General features: G+C 43.9%; 1 protein-coding gene across 2 annotated transcripts in view; it reads left to right on the top strand.

The window, feature by feature from the left end:
- Positions 1-48: 48 nt before the first annotated feature.
- SART3 (spliceosome associated factor 3, U4/U6 recycling protein) overlaps positions 49-16,526 on the top strand; it is a 33,846-nt gene continuing 17,368 nt past the window's right edge. The window contains exons 1-6 of one of the 2 annotated variants that reach the window (XM_027124454.1): positions 49-381; positions 8,628-8,754; positions 10,216-10,320; positions 12,299-12,483; positions 13,795-13,846; positions 15,354-15,478. In XM_027124454.1, coding sequence (XP_026980255.1) covers positions 70-381; positions 8,628-8,754; positions 10,216-10,320; positions 12,299-12,483; positions 13,795-13,846; positions 15,354-15,478 — 906 coding nt within the window. In that variant the 5' untranslated portion in view covers positions 49-69. Of the gene's footprint in view, positions 382-8,627; positions 8,755-10,215; positions 10,321-12,298; positions 12,484-13,740; positions 13,847-15,353; positions 15,479-16,526 lie in introns of both variants that reach the window. The other variant, XM_027124453.1, reaches the window with a different exon arrangement.

Genomic DNA, 16,526 nt, shown 5'->3' with positions numbered 1-16,526 from the left:
GCGGGCAGCTTCTATTTCAGTGGGTCTTCGGCGGCAGAGTGAGGACCCGGGAGTCACTGGAAGCGCAAGATGGCGACGGCGGCAGCAGCATCGGCTTCGGAAGCGGAGGCTGAGCCCAAGGCCGGACCCAAGGCCGAGGGGGAGGAGGCTGAAGCTAAGGAGGCTAGGACGAGGAGGAAGGTGTTATCGCGGGCCGTGGCCGCCGCGACGTACAAGACCGTGGGGCCGGAGTGGGACCAGCAGGAGGAAGGCGTGAGTGAGAGCGATGGAGATGAGGAGTACGCCATGGCTTCCTCGGCCGAGAGCTCCCCGGGGGAGTACGAGTGGGAGTACGACGAAGAGGAGAAGAACCAGCTGGAGATCGAGCGGCTGGAGGAGCAGGTGAGCGCGGGGGTGGGCGGCGGGCTCCTTCCCTCAGGTTCCCAGGCCCCGGCCCGCCTCCCTTGTCCTCGGCGGTAATAAAGCCGCCAAGGCCGCCAAAGCGCAATTCATCAGCGCGTCTCCCGTCCTTCGAACGCTTACTGCTTGCCAGGTGATTTGCAACCGTTATCCCATTGAACCCTCGCAAGAACCCGCTGAAGGAAGTAGTGTATTTCCCGTTTTATGGGAGGAAACTGAGGCTCTTGGTGGAGGGAATTCTCTTGCTCAAGATTACAATTCCTGCAAATGGCGAGACAGGCTTTTGGCGAGACAGGCTTTGAACTTTGAAACGACTCCAGAACTCCCGCTTTTAGCCACACCGTTCAGCTGTCCAGCACGAGAAATAAAATTTTATTTCTAAAAGAGAGTTATTTGCCTGTAGGAATGACGACGCTGATGAACTATGGCGTGGTCGGGAAAATATTAATGGTGACGGTGATAATAGAAATGGAAAGGGAGCGATTACAGCGTCTGGAGCCTAAGGCCCCAGTTCTGGCTCTTCCACCCTTGCGTGCGCTTGGGTGAATTTCTTAATCTCTCTCAGCCTCGGCTTCCTCATTTGTAAATTGGGAGAAACGATTTCCGCACATAGGTTTGTTATAATGGTAATTAAAGCTCGGGGCCTGGCCCTAGTAGCTACGTGATTTCTAATCTGTAACCTTATGAGATACAGGTGGTGGTATCTCTTGTGTAATCTAGGATTCCAGCAAGAAGTAGGTGGCACATTCAAATTAAGAAAGTTTGAGAAAAGGTCAGTAAAGGGACTACTGTGTCTAGAGCAGGGAAATCAGGAGTAAAGGTTCGGTACCCCAGGGCTAGTAGTAGCAGGACCTTTAGGTGTCCACCTTTAGGCCTGAAGAGGTGATGGGAGGGACTGGTTTTCCAAGTAGTTGTGTGGAGACAACACCTGAGAGGAGGTGAGACGTTTGTTCCAGGGGTGCGGCCCCAGTTTCCCATCAGGGATTGGGGTGGGGAAGAAGTACCCTGACCTACTGCTCTGCCTCTCTCCAAACAGTCTGCTGGTGCCGTCTGCTGGAAGCAAGACAGCCAGAGACCTCATCAGTGTGGTCCACACAGTGGGTCACAGGACGGGGAAGAGAGAGGGTGGAGTGGATTTGGAGGGGCAAACAGATGGAGCACATTCTCATTTTACAGATGAGGAAACTGAGGCACAGAAGGAATGATGAAATGATTTGCTTAGTCACTCGTAAGGGGTTTTGAATTTTTCAGGGTTGTCTGTGGACTGAATGCCACACTGGCTATGAAATTACTTAGTGATGTGAGGTTGTTAGCCTGGGTTTCTCACTTTGCTGGGTGTGAGATTCCTTATAACATCCTCTCTCGAGGTGATGTTTTTGTTAAGTTGTGAAACAGTTATATTATCTTTTGGTATATCTGTCCCACTTGTCATTGCATCTGAACCAGCTGGGGGTAGGCAGGTGGTTACCATTTCTGCTTTTTATAAATAAGCACGCCGAAGTCCATTCAGTCTTTTATTCATTCAGCAGTGTGATACGAGGTGCCAGGCGGACTGTGTCCCTGTCCTGGTGGAAATCTGTTCTTCTGGCCTTGGGCCTTTCAATGAGCCATTAGCTTACTCGGTAGGGGAAAGAGGATTACCTTTTTAGGGGAAGGGGAGGCTTGGAAGCAGAGCGATTAAGTCCTTGATGAGGTGAGGTACCCAGCTTACTAGAGAGGAGGGTGGGTCAGGGCAGAGGCCACCGGCCTACTGGTATTGTGCAGTTGCCAGCCCTGCCTCAGGCCACCAAAGGTGACCACACAGGATGGGATCTGGCAGGTGATGGTGAATTGAAGAGCCTCTGGCTTTATCTTCTTTTCCGGAGGGTCTAGAAATGGACTTTTCAATTTTTCCAAAACTCCCTCCCACCTCCTCCTAATCCCACAGCCTCTAGTTCCTGCTGTAATGACTCTCCTCGTGGAGCACGATGGTCGGTAACTTCCGGAGAGGTCTGTGAAATCCTCGGCCTTGTCGTATTTGCAAATTCCAGTTCTCGCCCTGAGTGTGTTTATGAAAGCTCGCAGTTAGTAGTATCTGTCCATGTAACAAAAGCGGAGATTTCCCACCATTTGTGTTTTTGGCCTGAAACTAAAAGTGGCACCTCATGGTATCTTACAGGTCATGTCAGCGCTCTGAGCCTGCTGTGCCAGTTGGTAAAGGGAGGGTTGTAGTAGTGCCTCCCTCACAGGGCTGTTGTGGAGCTTGAGTGACAAGAGGTGTGTAAAGCTCCAGGCACAGTTTGACACACAGTAGATGCAGTGATGGGACCTGCTCCCTTCTCCTCCCCGCCCCCCTTTCCTGTGATTGCAGCTAAGTGTCCTCTCCACCAGGCCTCTCTGTCACCTCTCCGCCCCCAGTCCAGGGTCAGGTTGTGCTGTTAGGGAGTTAGGAAATTTAATTCGCAGAGCGCTTGCACGTTGGCTAAGCCTTCTCTTTCTTTAAAGCATCCTTTGTCGTTAACAGTGTTCTGAGACCAGACTAGACCGGCACATGTGCTCATTTGTCAGTGCTGGTTGAACACTCTGGAAGGTCTCTTAAATGCATGTCAGTGTGCATTTAATGTACGTGCTCTGAGAGCACATCTCCATATATAGTATCTTCATTATTTGGACCTAAAAATCAGAAATTTAGATCAAAAACCATCCTAGAGACAGTTCCTTTACTTCAGTGAGTTTTCTACGTTTCTCTTCTGACCTCCGTCTGGTGTTCACGGGAGGGCCGCTTGCATAGACATTACTCAGGCTGGCTAGGCAGGACTTGCCCACCCCCCTTCACGCTCAGAAAACACATTCAGACCCAGGTGAGTTGCGAGTGATGGGGTGACAGGGAGAACTGCGCCTGCTCCTTCGTGAGGAGAGTACATCTTCCATGATCTTCAGTTCTTTCACTGTGGTTACTTGAGTGACACACTTGACAGCCAATTTTGAGACATCAGTGCATCATGGCAGTCCACTTGAGATGCAGAGGTGTACTCCAGTGCCTTCCGGTACAGACGGGGAAACAGAACCCGTGGACGTTAGAACACTTGTGTCCTGACCTTGTCCTGTCCTTTTACAGCCTATCACATAATCATGGGGTGGGTTCAGCCTGTCAAGTTCTATAAATCATGAGCAGGAGAACATTGCTAAAAGATTTTTTTTAAATTATAGGTCATGGGCTTACCTGATATTGATTCTTCTTTATTACCTACTTGTGTGTAATTTGATCCGTACAAAGCAGTTCACATCTGTAAATTGTAAAGGATGGTAATGAGATGAGCACCCTTGCTCTGCCCCTTGCTCTAAGAGTGGGGACTTCATCAGTACTGCTGCCCGTCCCCGCGGCTTCTCCCCGGTGCCAGTGCCCTGCCTTGACCCCATCCCCTCCTCAAACCCAGGTAACTGCTTTTTTGAATCTTGAGTGCTTCCTTCTCTTTTAAAACATGTATAGTTTTATCCTCTAAGTATGCATTCCTAAGCATATATTGTCACTTTTGTTTGTTTTTGAGCTTTTAAAAAAGTGTATCATGCAATGTGTAATCATCCGGGACTGCTTTCCACTCAGCAGTGTGTTTCTAAGGTTCAGCCGTGTTCTTGCAGTTGCAGGTTATCCATTTTGACTCCTGTGTGTTCAGTACACCAGGGTGTGAGTAGCCCACAGCTTATTGGTTGTTCTGGCATTTGAATTGCTTACAGTTTTTTTTTCGTATTACAAACAAGCTACAAGGAACATTGTTACTGTTAAACTGTGCTAGTCTCAAACCCTGTAAGAGTTTCTCTAAGTCAGTATTTTTCAAACTGGGGCCATGGTCATGGGTCATGAATTCATTTTAGTGGATACACCCAGTGTCCCTCTGTGATATACTTTCTGGTTGCGTGGGTCTGTTTCTGGGCGCTTTCTAGTGTTCTGTTGGTCAGTTTGTCTGTCCCGTGTCAATTCCGTGGTCTAACGCATTACTGCTGAGACTTGCTACCTGCTGAGACAGATCCTCCTGTGTGCAGTTTAATGCAATAACTAGGGTCTAGATTACTAAGAGTATATTGTCAAATGGCAATGTTAGTCGAATGAATTATAGGTCATCTGTCATCTCTGGAGAGGGAAATATTTATTGCTGAAATGTGGCAGACGTTGGAAGAGTAGATACTAGTCTAGTCGTGGTGTATAGACTTAATGTAACCCCATACCCCAACTTGTTTGAAAGCTTTTTTTTTTTTTAAAGATTTATTTTTGGCTGTGTTGGGTTTTCGTTGCTGCGCGCAGGCTCTCTCTCGTTGTGGCAAGAGGGGGCTACTCTTCCTTGCGGCACGCGAGCTTCTCATTGTGGTGGCTTCTCTTGTTGCAGAGCATGGGCTCCTGGCGCGTGGGCTTCAGTAGATGTGGCTCATGGGCCCTAGAGCTCAGGCTCAGTAGTTGTGGCGCATGGGCTTGGTTGCTCCGCGGCATGTGGGATCTTCCCGGACCAGGGTTCGAACCTGTGTCCCCTGCATTGGCAGACGGATTCTTAACCACTGCACCACCAGGGAAGTCCCTGAAAGCTTTTTAAAAAATTAAACTTTTCATTTTGAGGTAATTGTAGGTTTCCCTCCAGTTGCAGGAAATAATACAGAGAGATCCTGTGTACCCTTTACCCAGTTTCCCCCACTGGTGACCTTTTGTAAAACTATAGTACAGTCTCACAACCCACGTATTGACGTTGACAAAGTCAGCACACAAATTGGCTCTGTCACCTCAGGATCCCTCCTCCTGCCCTGATAGAGCCACAGTTCCTGACCTCTAGCACCCACTAATCTGATCTCCATTTCTACAATTTTATCATTTCAATAATGTTATGTAAATGGAATCATATAGTATGTAACCTTTGGGGATGACCTTTTTTCACTCAGCATAATTCCTTCAAGATTCATCTGAGTTGTGTGTTTATTTGTTCCTTTTTATGGCTAGGTAGTATTCCGCGGCGTGCGTGTTCCATGGTTTGTTTACCCATTCACCCATTGAAGGACTTCTGGGTTCTTTCCAGATGTAGCTGTTAGGAATACAGCTGTTATGCACATTCCTGTACAGATGTTTGTGTGAACATAGGTTTTATTTCTCTGGAAAAACACCCAAGGGTGCAGTTGCTGGGTGATATGGTACTTGTGTGTTGAGTTCTATGGGAGACTGCCGAAAACAGTTTCCTGAGTTGCTGTACCCATTTTATATTCTCATCAGCAATGTATGAGTGATCCAGTTTTTTTGCATCTTCTCTGGCATTTGTTGGTGTCACTGTTTTTCCTTTTGGCTGTTCTGATAGGTGTGTAAGGATAGCTCATTGTGGTGTTAGTTTGTATTTCCCTGACCGTTATTCATGTGCACTCACTTGCCATCTGTGTCCCCTGGATATATTGGGTTGGCCAAAAAGTTCATTCGAGTTTTTCTGTAACATCGTACGGAAAAACCCAAAAGACCTTTTTGGCCAACCCAGTACATGTTGGTTCATGTCTTTTGCCTACTTTTTATTTTATTTGGATTGTTTGTTTCTTACTGTTGAGTTTGGAGTTATATCTTTTAGATATTATTAGTCCTTTGTCAGATATGTGGTTTGTAAATTCTTTTTTCCAGTCTGTAGCTTGTCTTTGCATCCTCTTAACAGAGTCTTTTACAGAGCAAAAAGTTTTAATTTTGATAAAGTCCTAACTTTCTGAGTGTTTTTATCATGAATGGTTGTTGGATTTTGTCAAATGCATTTTCTGTATCAATTGATACCATGATTTTTGTTCCTTAGCTTGATATATCGTGGACTACAGTGATTGCTTTTCAAAGATTGAGCTAGCCTTGCATACTTGGAATAACTCCCACTTAGTCATGGTGTATAATTCTTTTTGTACATTGAATTTAGTTCTGTAAGTTTTCCTGTCCACTCTGCTAGCTGCAGTCCACTTATTTTAATTTGCTGTGTTTGCATTTTCATTGAGTTCTGTGTATTTTAAATTTTCTTTGAGATTTCCTCTTTGACTCATAGATTATTTAGAAGTGTATTGCTTGATTTTCAAGCATTTAGAGATATTCCTACAGTAATTGATTGTTATCGGAAAACATACTCTGTATGATTTAAGTTTTTACAAATTTGTTGAGGTTTGTTTTATGGCCCAGGATGTGGTCTCAGTGAATGTTCCTTGGGCACTTGAGAAAAATGTGTTATTCTGTTATTGTTGGGTAGAGTGTTCTATATATAGCAATTAGATCATGTTGGTTAATGGTGGTGTTGAGTTCTTTTATATTCTTGCTGATTATCTGTTTGGTAATTCTTTTAGTTGCTGAAGTGGGGGATGTTGAAATTCCCAATATAATTGTGGTTGTGTCTGTTTCTTCTCTTAGCTCTATCAGTTTTTGCTTCATCTATTTTGAGGTTCTGTTGTTTGGTGCATGCACTTTTAGGATTGTTTTGTCTTCCAGGTGGGCTGATCTTTTTATCATTATGTAATGTCCCATTTTATCTCTGATAATTTTCTTTGCTGTAAAGTCTACTTGATGTGATATTAGTATAGTCACTTTTTGCTTCTTTTTGTTTAATGTTTGCATGCTGTATCTTTCCCCATCCTTTTACTTTGAACCTACCTACATCCTTGAATTTGAAGTGAGTTTCTTGTAATCAGCATAGAGGTGAGTTGTGTTTTTATCCACTCTGCCATTCTCTGTCTTTTAATTAGTATGTTTAGATCATATACTTTGAAGGTAACTATTGATACGTTAGGTCTAAAGCCTGACATTTTTAAATTTTCTGTTTGTTTCCTGTGTTGCTTGTTCTCCTGTTTCTCGTTTCTTGCCTTCGTATGGGTTATTTGAACATTCTTTAGTATTCCAGCTTGATTTATTTATAGTGATTTTTAGAGTATTGCTTTATATAGTTTCTCAGTGGTTGCTTTGGGTATTTCAGTATATTTGACTTACATGGTATCTATGTTTTACCCCTGAGTGAAGTGTGGAAACCTTCCTATTTAGGTCCCTTTACCATTCCTCCTTTGAAATGTCATTGTTTTGGGTATCAGATAGCCTTAAAATTTTTATTTCCATTATCATACGATTTAGAAGACTCATGAAGAGAAGGATCATCTATTGTATTTAGCCATATTTCTGCTCTTTCTTCCTTCCTGATGCTCCAGGATTTCTCTTATCATTTGCTTTCTGTTTGAAGAAATTCCTTTAGCTATTCTTTAAGAGTAAGTCTGCTAGTGACAAGTTCTTTTAGTTTTCCTTTGCCTCAGATGTCTGATAGCTTTGGAAGCAGTTATCTTAATTTATTAACTTTTAACTTGAAATATAAACGTTTTTGTACCTATCACTCAGCTTCATCAGTCTGTTGCCGTTCTTGTTTCTCCCGATAGGGATTTTCATTTGTTTGTTTGTTTAGTAAAAGAAAAGAGCTCTTACTGATGTACCTGGCATGTGCTACAGCGTGATACTAAATTACCTTTCAGTGGGATAACAAGGGTAGGAGGGAGGCTCAAGAGGGAGGGGATATGGGGACATGTGTATGCATATGGCTGATTCACTTTGGTGTACAACAGAAACTAACACAGTATTGTGAAGCAATTATACTCCAATAAAGCTCTATTTAAAAAAAAAACCTCACAAGAACCTTACGAGCTAGAACCTAGTGGTGTATCCCATTTTACAGATGAGGGAATGGAGGCTTAGAAAAGTTAATAACTTGCCTCAGGTCATACTTTGTGTTTATTTATTTGCTTCATTAGAATGTTTTCTGTATTTCAGAGAGAACCCACATGTGTTCTGACAGGAATTGAGAGCGTTAAGATTATTATAAAAAGCTCTTTCTTGTGGATTTTTCTCCCTCTTCCTGAAGGTAAACGTTGCCTTGCTCTTTTCGTGGCTCTCCCACATTGCACATATTTTGTGCTTGTGGCAGACATGTGTCGTCACCAATGGTGAAAGAAGCTGAGTGGTTTTTTTTTTTTTTTTGCAGTACGCGGGCCTCTCACTGTTGTGGCCTCTCCCATTGTGGAGCACAGGCTCCGGACGCGCAGGCTCAGTGGTCATGGCTCACGGGCCCAGCTGCTCCGCGGCATGTGGGATCCTCCCAGACCGGGGCACGAACCCGTGTCCCCTGCATTGGCAGGTGGACTCTCAACCACTGCGCCACCAGGGAAGCCCAAAGCTGAGTTATTTTGATGATGGCATTCTAAATTTCAACTTCTGTTCCTTTTTCTTCTAGCTGTCTATCAACGTCTATGACTACAACTGCCACGTGGACCTGATCCGGTTGCTTCGGTTGGAAGGGGAGCTTACCAAAGTGAGGATGGCCCGCCAGAAGATGAGCGAGATCTTTCCTTTGACCGAAGGTAAGGCTTCCACAGTTGGGCTGCTTTTATAAACACAGAGAATTGAAGAGTGTCCTTTTTTTTCAGTGCTGAAAGTGGGACATGCTCCTTATAGAAAATTTGGAACATATAAGTATAGTGGAAAGAAGAAAACCCATCATCCAAAGTCAGCGATTTTTAGTTTATCCTCTTCTAGTTTTTGCTAAACATACTTGTGGTCATGCGATACTGACTCATGTTTTGAATCCTAATTTCTTTAACCTAACTTTATCATAAAATATTTCTATGTAATTAAACTTTTCCCCCATTTCTTTTCTGTTTCCTGTTCTAGTATTTGTGTATTTAATCCATTCTCAGAAACAGATAACTGTAAATGTATTATAACTAAACTTTCATAAATAATTTTTAATTTAAATGTTTCATACCTTACTTGTTCCACAGTAGTTGGGCATTTAGGTTATTTCTGCTTATTTGAAACATAATTACACTGAGCATCTTTGTAGTTAAATCTCCGTGAATATACATAATTGATCTTTTAGGGAGAAGTTGGAAAACACAGGTCCTAGATCCAGTTCTGTCCCCTTCTCCCTCCCACAAAGCATAACTGCAGAGCATAGAAGCTGAAATCAGATTGCCTGGCTATATGTCTTTCTAGCTGTGTGACCTTAAACAAATTATATAAACATTCTAAGACTCAGTTTTGGAATTCCCTGGTGGCACAGTGGTTAGGAGTCCACCTGCCACTGCAGGGGATGCAGGTTCAAGCCCTGGTCCGGGAGGATCCCACATGCCACGGAGCAACTAAGCCCGTGCGCCACAGCTGCTGAGCCGGCGCTCTAGAGCCCGCGAGCCACAGCTACTGAAGCCTGCGTGCCTAGAGCCTGTGCTCCGCAATGGGAGAGGCCACCACAGTGAGGGGCCTGCTCGCTGCGGCAAAGCGTGGCCCCCGCTTGCCGCCACCAGAGAGGGCCTGCTCTCAGCACGAAGACCCAGTGCAGCCAAAAATAAATAAATGAATAAACAAATTTATTAAGACTCAGTTTTCCCAGCAGTAAAATGGGGATAACAGTAGTTTCTGCCTTGTAGTACATTGATTGGAAGAGCCATTCTGTGCACAACATTTATTAACACATGCTTGGCATGTTGTAAATGCTTAGATAGATGCCATTGTTATTAATGTCCCTGTCACCTACCTCATAGGTTTTTGACAAAGATTGAATGAGAAAATATATCAGTGCTTCGCAAAATATAAAATGCCCGGCCACTCTAGGGATATTATGACTTTAGTGATTGATCTTCTTTGGAAGCATACGCCTTCTATGTGCTTGGTGCAGGTTTTAAGAATTGAATTTCTGTGAACTGGGCCAGGTTGTTTAAGGTGGATGAACCGTACTCGTGCTGATGCCTCACGGTGCAGTCCCTGCTTTCAGCCCGCTCTTTGGTGCTGGGGGTGGTAATGCAGGGGACCCTGGTGTCTTGTAGAGCTCTGGCTGGAGTGGCTGCATGACGAGATCAGCATGGCCCTGGACGGCCTGGACAGAGAGCACGTGTATGACCTCTTCGAGAAAGCGGTGAAGGATTACATCTGTAAGTTCCCTGCGGGCTCTTCTGAGGGTGTCAGGTGGGCTCATCTAGCATCACTCTCTGCCTCTGTGGATTGTACTGTGAGGTGTTGCTACCCAGTAAAGAGCATTCGTCCAGCGATTGGAAAGATTGGAGTTCATTTATTATTATCATTGTTTGTGGTTTTCAGTTGAGGCTTTAGGTTTTAAAATACAAGTAGAAGAAATATTTGAAGGAAGGAGGTGAATATACTCACCCCCACCATTTATCTGGCAGGGAGAACTTACCTGGTATTTCCAGATGACTAAGGGTTACCTTTTACACATTGATTGGATTTTTAGAAGCTTTGGACAGAAGGCTTTTTTTTTTTTCCAGTACTAAAAAACTTAAACATTTAATTTTGACATTTTTATAGATTTATAGGAAATTGCAAAGATAGTACAGAGAAGTCCTATGTACTTGCTTGATCCCGTTTCCCCCAATATCTTATGACTATAGTACAAACTCAACACCGGGAAATGGACCTTGGTACAATGTGTGTGTATACACACATTGTATACACACAATGTGATATTTTATCCCACCATTGCATCGAGATGCAGAATCTTCCATTACCACGGAGATCCCTTGTCTGCTGGTCTTGACATTTTACCAGTGAAAGTGAAGGTGGATGCCTTCCCTCCCTTAAAATCCCGTTTGATGGGGGCTTCCCTGGTGGCGCAGTGGTTGAGAGTCCACCTGCCGATGCAGGGGACGCGGGTTCGTGCCCCGGTCCAGGAGGATCCCACATTGCCGCGGAGCGGCTGGGCCCATGAGCCATGGCCGCTGAGCCTGCGTGTCGGGAGCCTCTGCTCCGCAACGGGAGAGGCCACAGCAGTGAGAGGCCCACGTACCGCAAAAAAAAGAAGAAGACAAAAAAATCCCGTTTGATGGTATAAGTCTCTAAATATTTTCTCTACATACATCGAGGACTATATCACACAATGCTATGGACAGAGTGTTCTTAAAAATTATTTTAAAATGTTTCCAATTTTTAATTAAATATCCTTTTTCCAATCTGATTTTCCTTACTCCCTCTGTGGGCATTTCCCCTAGTGAGAAGCATAGACCCTCTGTAAACTAGGCTAACCCTCACTAAGGGCTTCAGCTCCAAGAGCTAGTTCATTTCCATTTTCGTTTTGCAGCCCATATGGCAGCTCTGTACTGGTGAGCAGAAACAGAGTAGCTCACAAACCTTAGCTAAGTTTTTAGAAATGACTTATTTCATTGAGAAAGCAAGCCTAAGGAAAACACACAGTAATTCTCATGTTGGCTTTATCTTTCTAGTATTTTTATTTTACAAGGTTAGTGTATGAGCATCAAAAATTATTTTCAGATCTCTGAAAAGTGACTTGATAGGCACAATATTTGCAGTAAGAATCGATGCATTCATAAAGAGTTTAATTCATTGGTCTTAGTGCTGCAGGAGTGAGTACATAGAAAGTTTAAAAAGTGAAAGAAACAAGGTAACCAGGTCTTTTTTGTTGTGTTTTAGAGATTTAAAATCTCTAGTAACGGGATTGGTGCTTTTAATTTTGTGTTTCACTTTGATCAGAAGGCTTAAAAATGAATCAAGATTTAAAAGTTGAAAAATTCTAGGCTTTGCAGTCTTTCTGAAAAGTCACTCAGATTTGTAACTATTTTCATTTAAATCTTTACTGGATTTCTTCAATTTTAACAAATGAGCTCTATAATCAGTCGTATTACATATTACCACTTGGCATGTACTGTTTATGGAGTCAGATCTCAGTGGTTATACCTAGTAGGGCCATTAAGATAGACTTTCTTTTCGGGCTGCAGTGTTGGTACAGGGAACCTGGGATACTTGTTGGTGATGCTCTTCCCTTTCTCCATGAATGAGTACTTTTTTGGTGGGCTCATTTCTTCTGTTGTTCATCAGAACAAAAGTTTTGATGTTTGGGCATTTCGTATCCTGAACTAATAGAACACTTCTCATTTTTAGGTCCTAACATTTGGCTAGAGTACGGCCAGTACTCAGTCGGCGGCATTGGTCAGAAAGGTGGCCTTGAGAAAGTCCGCTCTGTGTTTGAAAGGGCCCTCTCGTCCGTCGGGTTACACATGACCAAGGGACTCGCCATCTGGGAGGCTTATCGGGAGTTTGAAAGTGCCATCGTGGAAGCTGCGCGGGTGAGTGACCAGTGCTTGCCTTGGCCACCCAGGGCTGTCCTCGTAAGTGGTCTTGGGGAAACATAGTTAACAAAACGGTCTTTGCCTGTCACTTAGTGGGTGGGCAGTAAATAAAATCACGAGTCTTTGTGGAGTAGCAAGAATGTCTTCTTTGACTAAAGAACAGATGACCCTACAATTTTTTCCTGATATTTAAACATACTCCTGTTTTAGTTACTAGTTTCAGGTGAGAGTACAAGGATAACGAAGTCATTCCAAAAAAAAGATTTTATATGTGTGTGTGTATACATATGTATGTGTGCATATATGTGTATATATACATTATGTCCCATAGTAACTGAGAGATTTGATCCCATCATAATTGCGCTTTTTAGACTAGACTATGATTTATAGAATTTTACAGTCCCCTCCCTAGTGTCTCTTTTCCACTCTGTGTGTGACCACAAAGTTGTTGTTGGTACCGTGGAGCCCTGTCCTTAAGTTAGATCACTGTGGTTAAAGTAGCCCAGTCCCGTCTTGATTGTGTCCCTGTTGAGAAATGTGCGGTCGTGCTCTCCCCTTCCCTGGACTAAGGCGTTGGGACTGAGCCTCTGGCTGACACGTGCGGCTGTCTCGAGTGTCAGCTGTGACCCCACGTGGAGTCTGCTCCCACGCTCCCCTCGGTGTTCATGCACTTTCCAGCCACTGTACTTGTACTCTTGACCTCCCTTCATCTGGGAGTCTGTTTTCCTCTTTCGCCAGCTCCGGAGAGCCTGTAGGAGCGTCCCTGGTGCCAGCTCCTCCAGGAGCCTCTCCTTGATTCCCTCCCTTCATAATGACAAACTCAGCCCTGAAAACCAGCTTGAAGCAAGCCGCCATCCTTTGATACTTGTGACGCTTCGCTTTTGTGATGCTTATGCTGTATCTTGTTGTAGTCATTTGGGTACATTTCTTTTTTTATTTTTAACATCTTTATTGGGGTATAATTTCTTTACAATGGTGTGCTAGTTTCTGCTTTATGACAAAGTGAATCAGTTATACATATACATATGTTCCCATATCTCTTCCCTCTTGCGTTCTTGGATTCCTTCTTGCTCTCCCCTGATAAACACTTGCTAGGGAAAACATTCACTTTTGAGCCTCGTGCAGCATTTGGCACAATACCTCGTGTATGAGAGGTCCTATGAATTTTTTTAGTGTGAACTAAAGATGTGCTGAAATATTTTTTGAAGTAGGAAGAACCAGAGTTTGTCATTTACTACGAATTTGCTTCTTTAGCCCATAGCTGGCTTCCTTTCCCCTTTTGACCGGGAACAAACCTTTGATTCACAGCTGGAGAAAGTCCACAGTCTCTTCCGGCGACAGTTGGCGATCCCACTCTACGGTAAGAGAAAGTGACCCATCCACAGCCAGTCCTTCGTCGTTCTTAGAATGCTTTGGAGCATGTCACGTGATTAGGCCTTTCCCAGCATCTCGTGAGGCGAACGTGGCTGGTGTTCGTATTCTCATTGGACAGTATCACTGTGGACAGGGCCCTGGGGAAAAACATATCTTGAATTGTTCATGCTCAAGTGGGTTACGAGGGTCAGGGGCAGGACTAGAAGCAGACCTCCTGACCCCTAGTTTCCTGTATTAAGACATTGTCAGGGAGGCAGAGAGAGGGTCTCTGAAAGGAATAGGGAAACTGACTCCCTGTGTTTTCTGGGGGAACTTTATTGAGTAAGAGCTCCATTATGAGCATTTTCTCTTCAGAAGTAACCTCCATAACAGTGTGGGGCTTGTAGGTGGGCTAATATCCTCCTCCTGTGGAGGTGAACTGGTGGCCCAGGAGCGCAGTCGATTGGAAGTGTTCCTATCTGAATTTCTTGGGACTTGGGAAGGAGTCTCCTTTTGTGTGAACATATTTTGGCAAGCCAAGCCTTTGAGCTTGAACATGAGCAGCGCTGGGAGGACTTCCGAGCATGGGAAGAATTGGGTGCTGCCATCTTGTTTGTTCCCCAGGTGTGGTTATGCGTTGCACACCCTCAGAACCTCTGGCCAACTTTTTTTTTTTTTTTTTGCGGTACGCGGGCCTCTCACTGTTGTGGCCTCTCCCATTGCGGAGCACAGGCTCCAGACGTGCAGGCTCAGCGGCCATGGCTCACGGGCCCACCCGCTCTGCGGCATGTGGGATCTTCCCGGACCAGGGCATGAACCCGTGTCCCCTGCATCGGCAGGCGGACTCTCAACCACTGCGCCACCAGGGAAGCCCCCTCTGGCCAACTTTACTTGAGCCCAGGTGTTATTTCTTTTTACTTCCTGGTTTATTTGGATTGGATTTGACAAATTATGAAGTGGCTCTCCAGTTGAATCTTTGGGTGACAAGCAGAAAAGACTAGAGCTGAGCTGGCTTCTATGTTTAATCTCACATACCAGTGTGAGGCAGTACAGCTTGGTGAGCAGAGCATGAACTTGAGTCAGACTGCCTGGGTTCAAAGCCTTGTTCTCCTGTTAACTGTGGCCAGTTGATGTAACCCTCTGCTTATGTTTCCTGAACTGCAAAGTGGGAATCATGGTAGAACCTCCCTCTTAGAGTGGTGAGGATCGAATGAGGTGATGGATGTGAAGTGTTAGAACATAGGGAGCAGTAGGTAAGTGTGGTTAGAGCGTTGCTATTAGTTTCATTTACTCTGATTGATTAACTAGGTGGTAGGGCTGCCCAGGATGGTGCTTTGAGACAGAGTCTAAGACCAAGTCAGGGCTCAGCAGAAGAGCTCAGGATTCCATCAGTAAGAGCCCTGTGGCCACAGATGTGGGAGGGGCCGGTGGCACCTGAGTCTCAGGGTTTACTCTGTGTTTGAGTTGATAAAACCCAATGGCAAGACCCATGGGCTGAATCCATCTCTCAATAGATATGGAGGCAACGTTTGCAGAGTATGAAGAATGGTCAGAAGACCCCATACCAGAGTCAGTAATTCAGAACTATAACAAAGCACTACAGCAGCTGGAGAAATATAAACCCTATGAAGAAACACTGGTAAGTGTTCGTCTCTTTTACGGTAAACGTCTCTCTACAAACTTTTCCCTAATTGATAGTTGCAAGTAAAACAGTATCTTTAACATTTGTTTTATTGTGAAATATAGAGTGTATAAATGTGTACATTCAGTTTACATCCTAATAATAAAGTGAACATCCATGTACCCACCACCCAGGTTAAGAAATAGAGCATTGCCAGTACCTTAGAAGTCTCCTATGTGCCCCTCTCCGATAGCCTCCTCTTCCCTCTCCCGAGAGGTAATCACTTTCCTGACTTTTGTGATAATCATTCCCTTGCTTTTCTTTATAGTTTTACAACCTATGAACGTATCCTTAATTAATATATGGTTTAATTTTGCTTGTTTTTGAACTTCTATATAATGGAATCATGCTGTATATTTTCTTTCAACATGTTTTTTGGGTTTTACTCATGTTGATAAGTATAGTTTTAGTCCATTTGTTTACACTGCTGTAAAGTTGTCTGTGTATAAACAATTTATTTATCTGTGTTCTTAGGTGGTTGGGTTGTTTCCAGTGTTTTGCTAGGAGGAGTAGTTCTGCTCTGACCGTTCTTGGACGTATCTCTTGGTACACATGAAAAAGTTTCATTCCATTACGTCAGAATGGAATTGCTGGGTCCTAGGGTGATGCTGAACTGTTTTCCAGGCTATCAGTTGCTACTCCCGCCTGCAGTATCTGAGAGTTCTCATTGTTCTGCCAACCTGGGGTATTGACATACTTAAATTTTAGGCAATCTGATGGATCTGAAATTATAGTTTTAATTTGCACTTCCCTCATAACTAATGACGTTGAGCATCTTTTCACACCTATTGGCCATTCAGATTTCCTTAAAAAATTTTTTTCTTTGAAGTACCTGTTAAAGTCTTTGGCTCATTTTTTTTTTTGGTTTGTCTTTTTTCTAATTGATTTGTAGGAGTCCTGGGTCTTAATCCATACTTTTGGTTGTATGTATTACAGTTTTTTCCTCCCAAGTTTGTGGCTTGTCTTTTCCTTTTTTTTTTTTTTTTTTTTTTTTTTTTTTTTTTTT

The sequence above is a fragment of the Aethalodelphis obliquidens genome, unplaced genomic scaffold (genome assembly GCF_003676395.1).
Source record: "Aethalodelphis obliquidens isolate GAN/ISIS:26980383/991018 unplaced genomic scaffold, ASM367639v1 scaffold28, whole genome shotgun sequence".
NCBI lineage: Eukaryota > Metazoa > Chordata > Mammalia > Artiodactyla > Delphinidae > Aethalodelphis > Aethalodelphis obliquidens.
The sequence above is the reverse complement of the archived record's forward strand: the minus strand, read 5'-3'. Positions and strand labels throughout refer to the sequence as shown.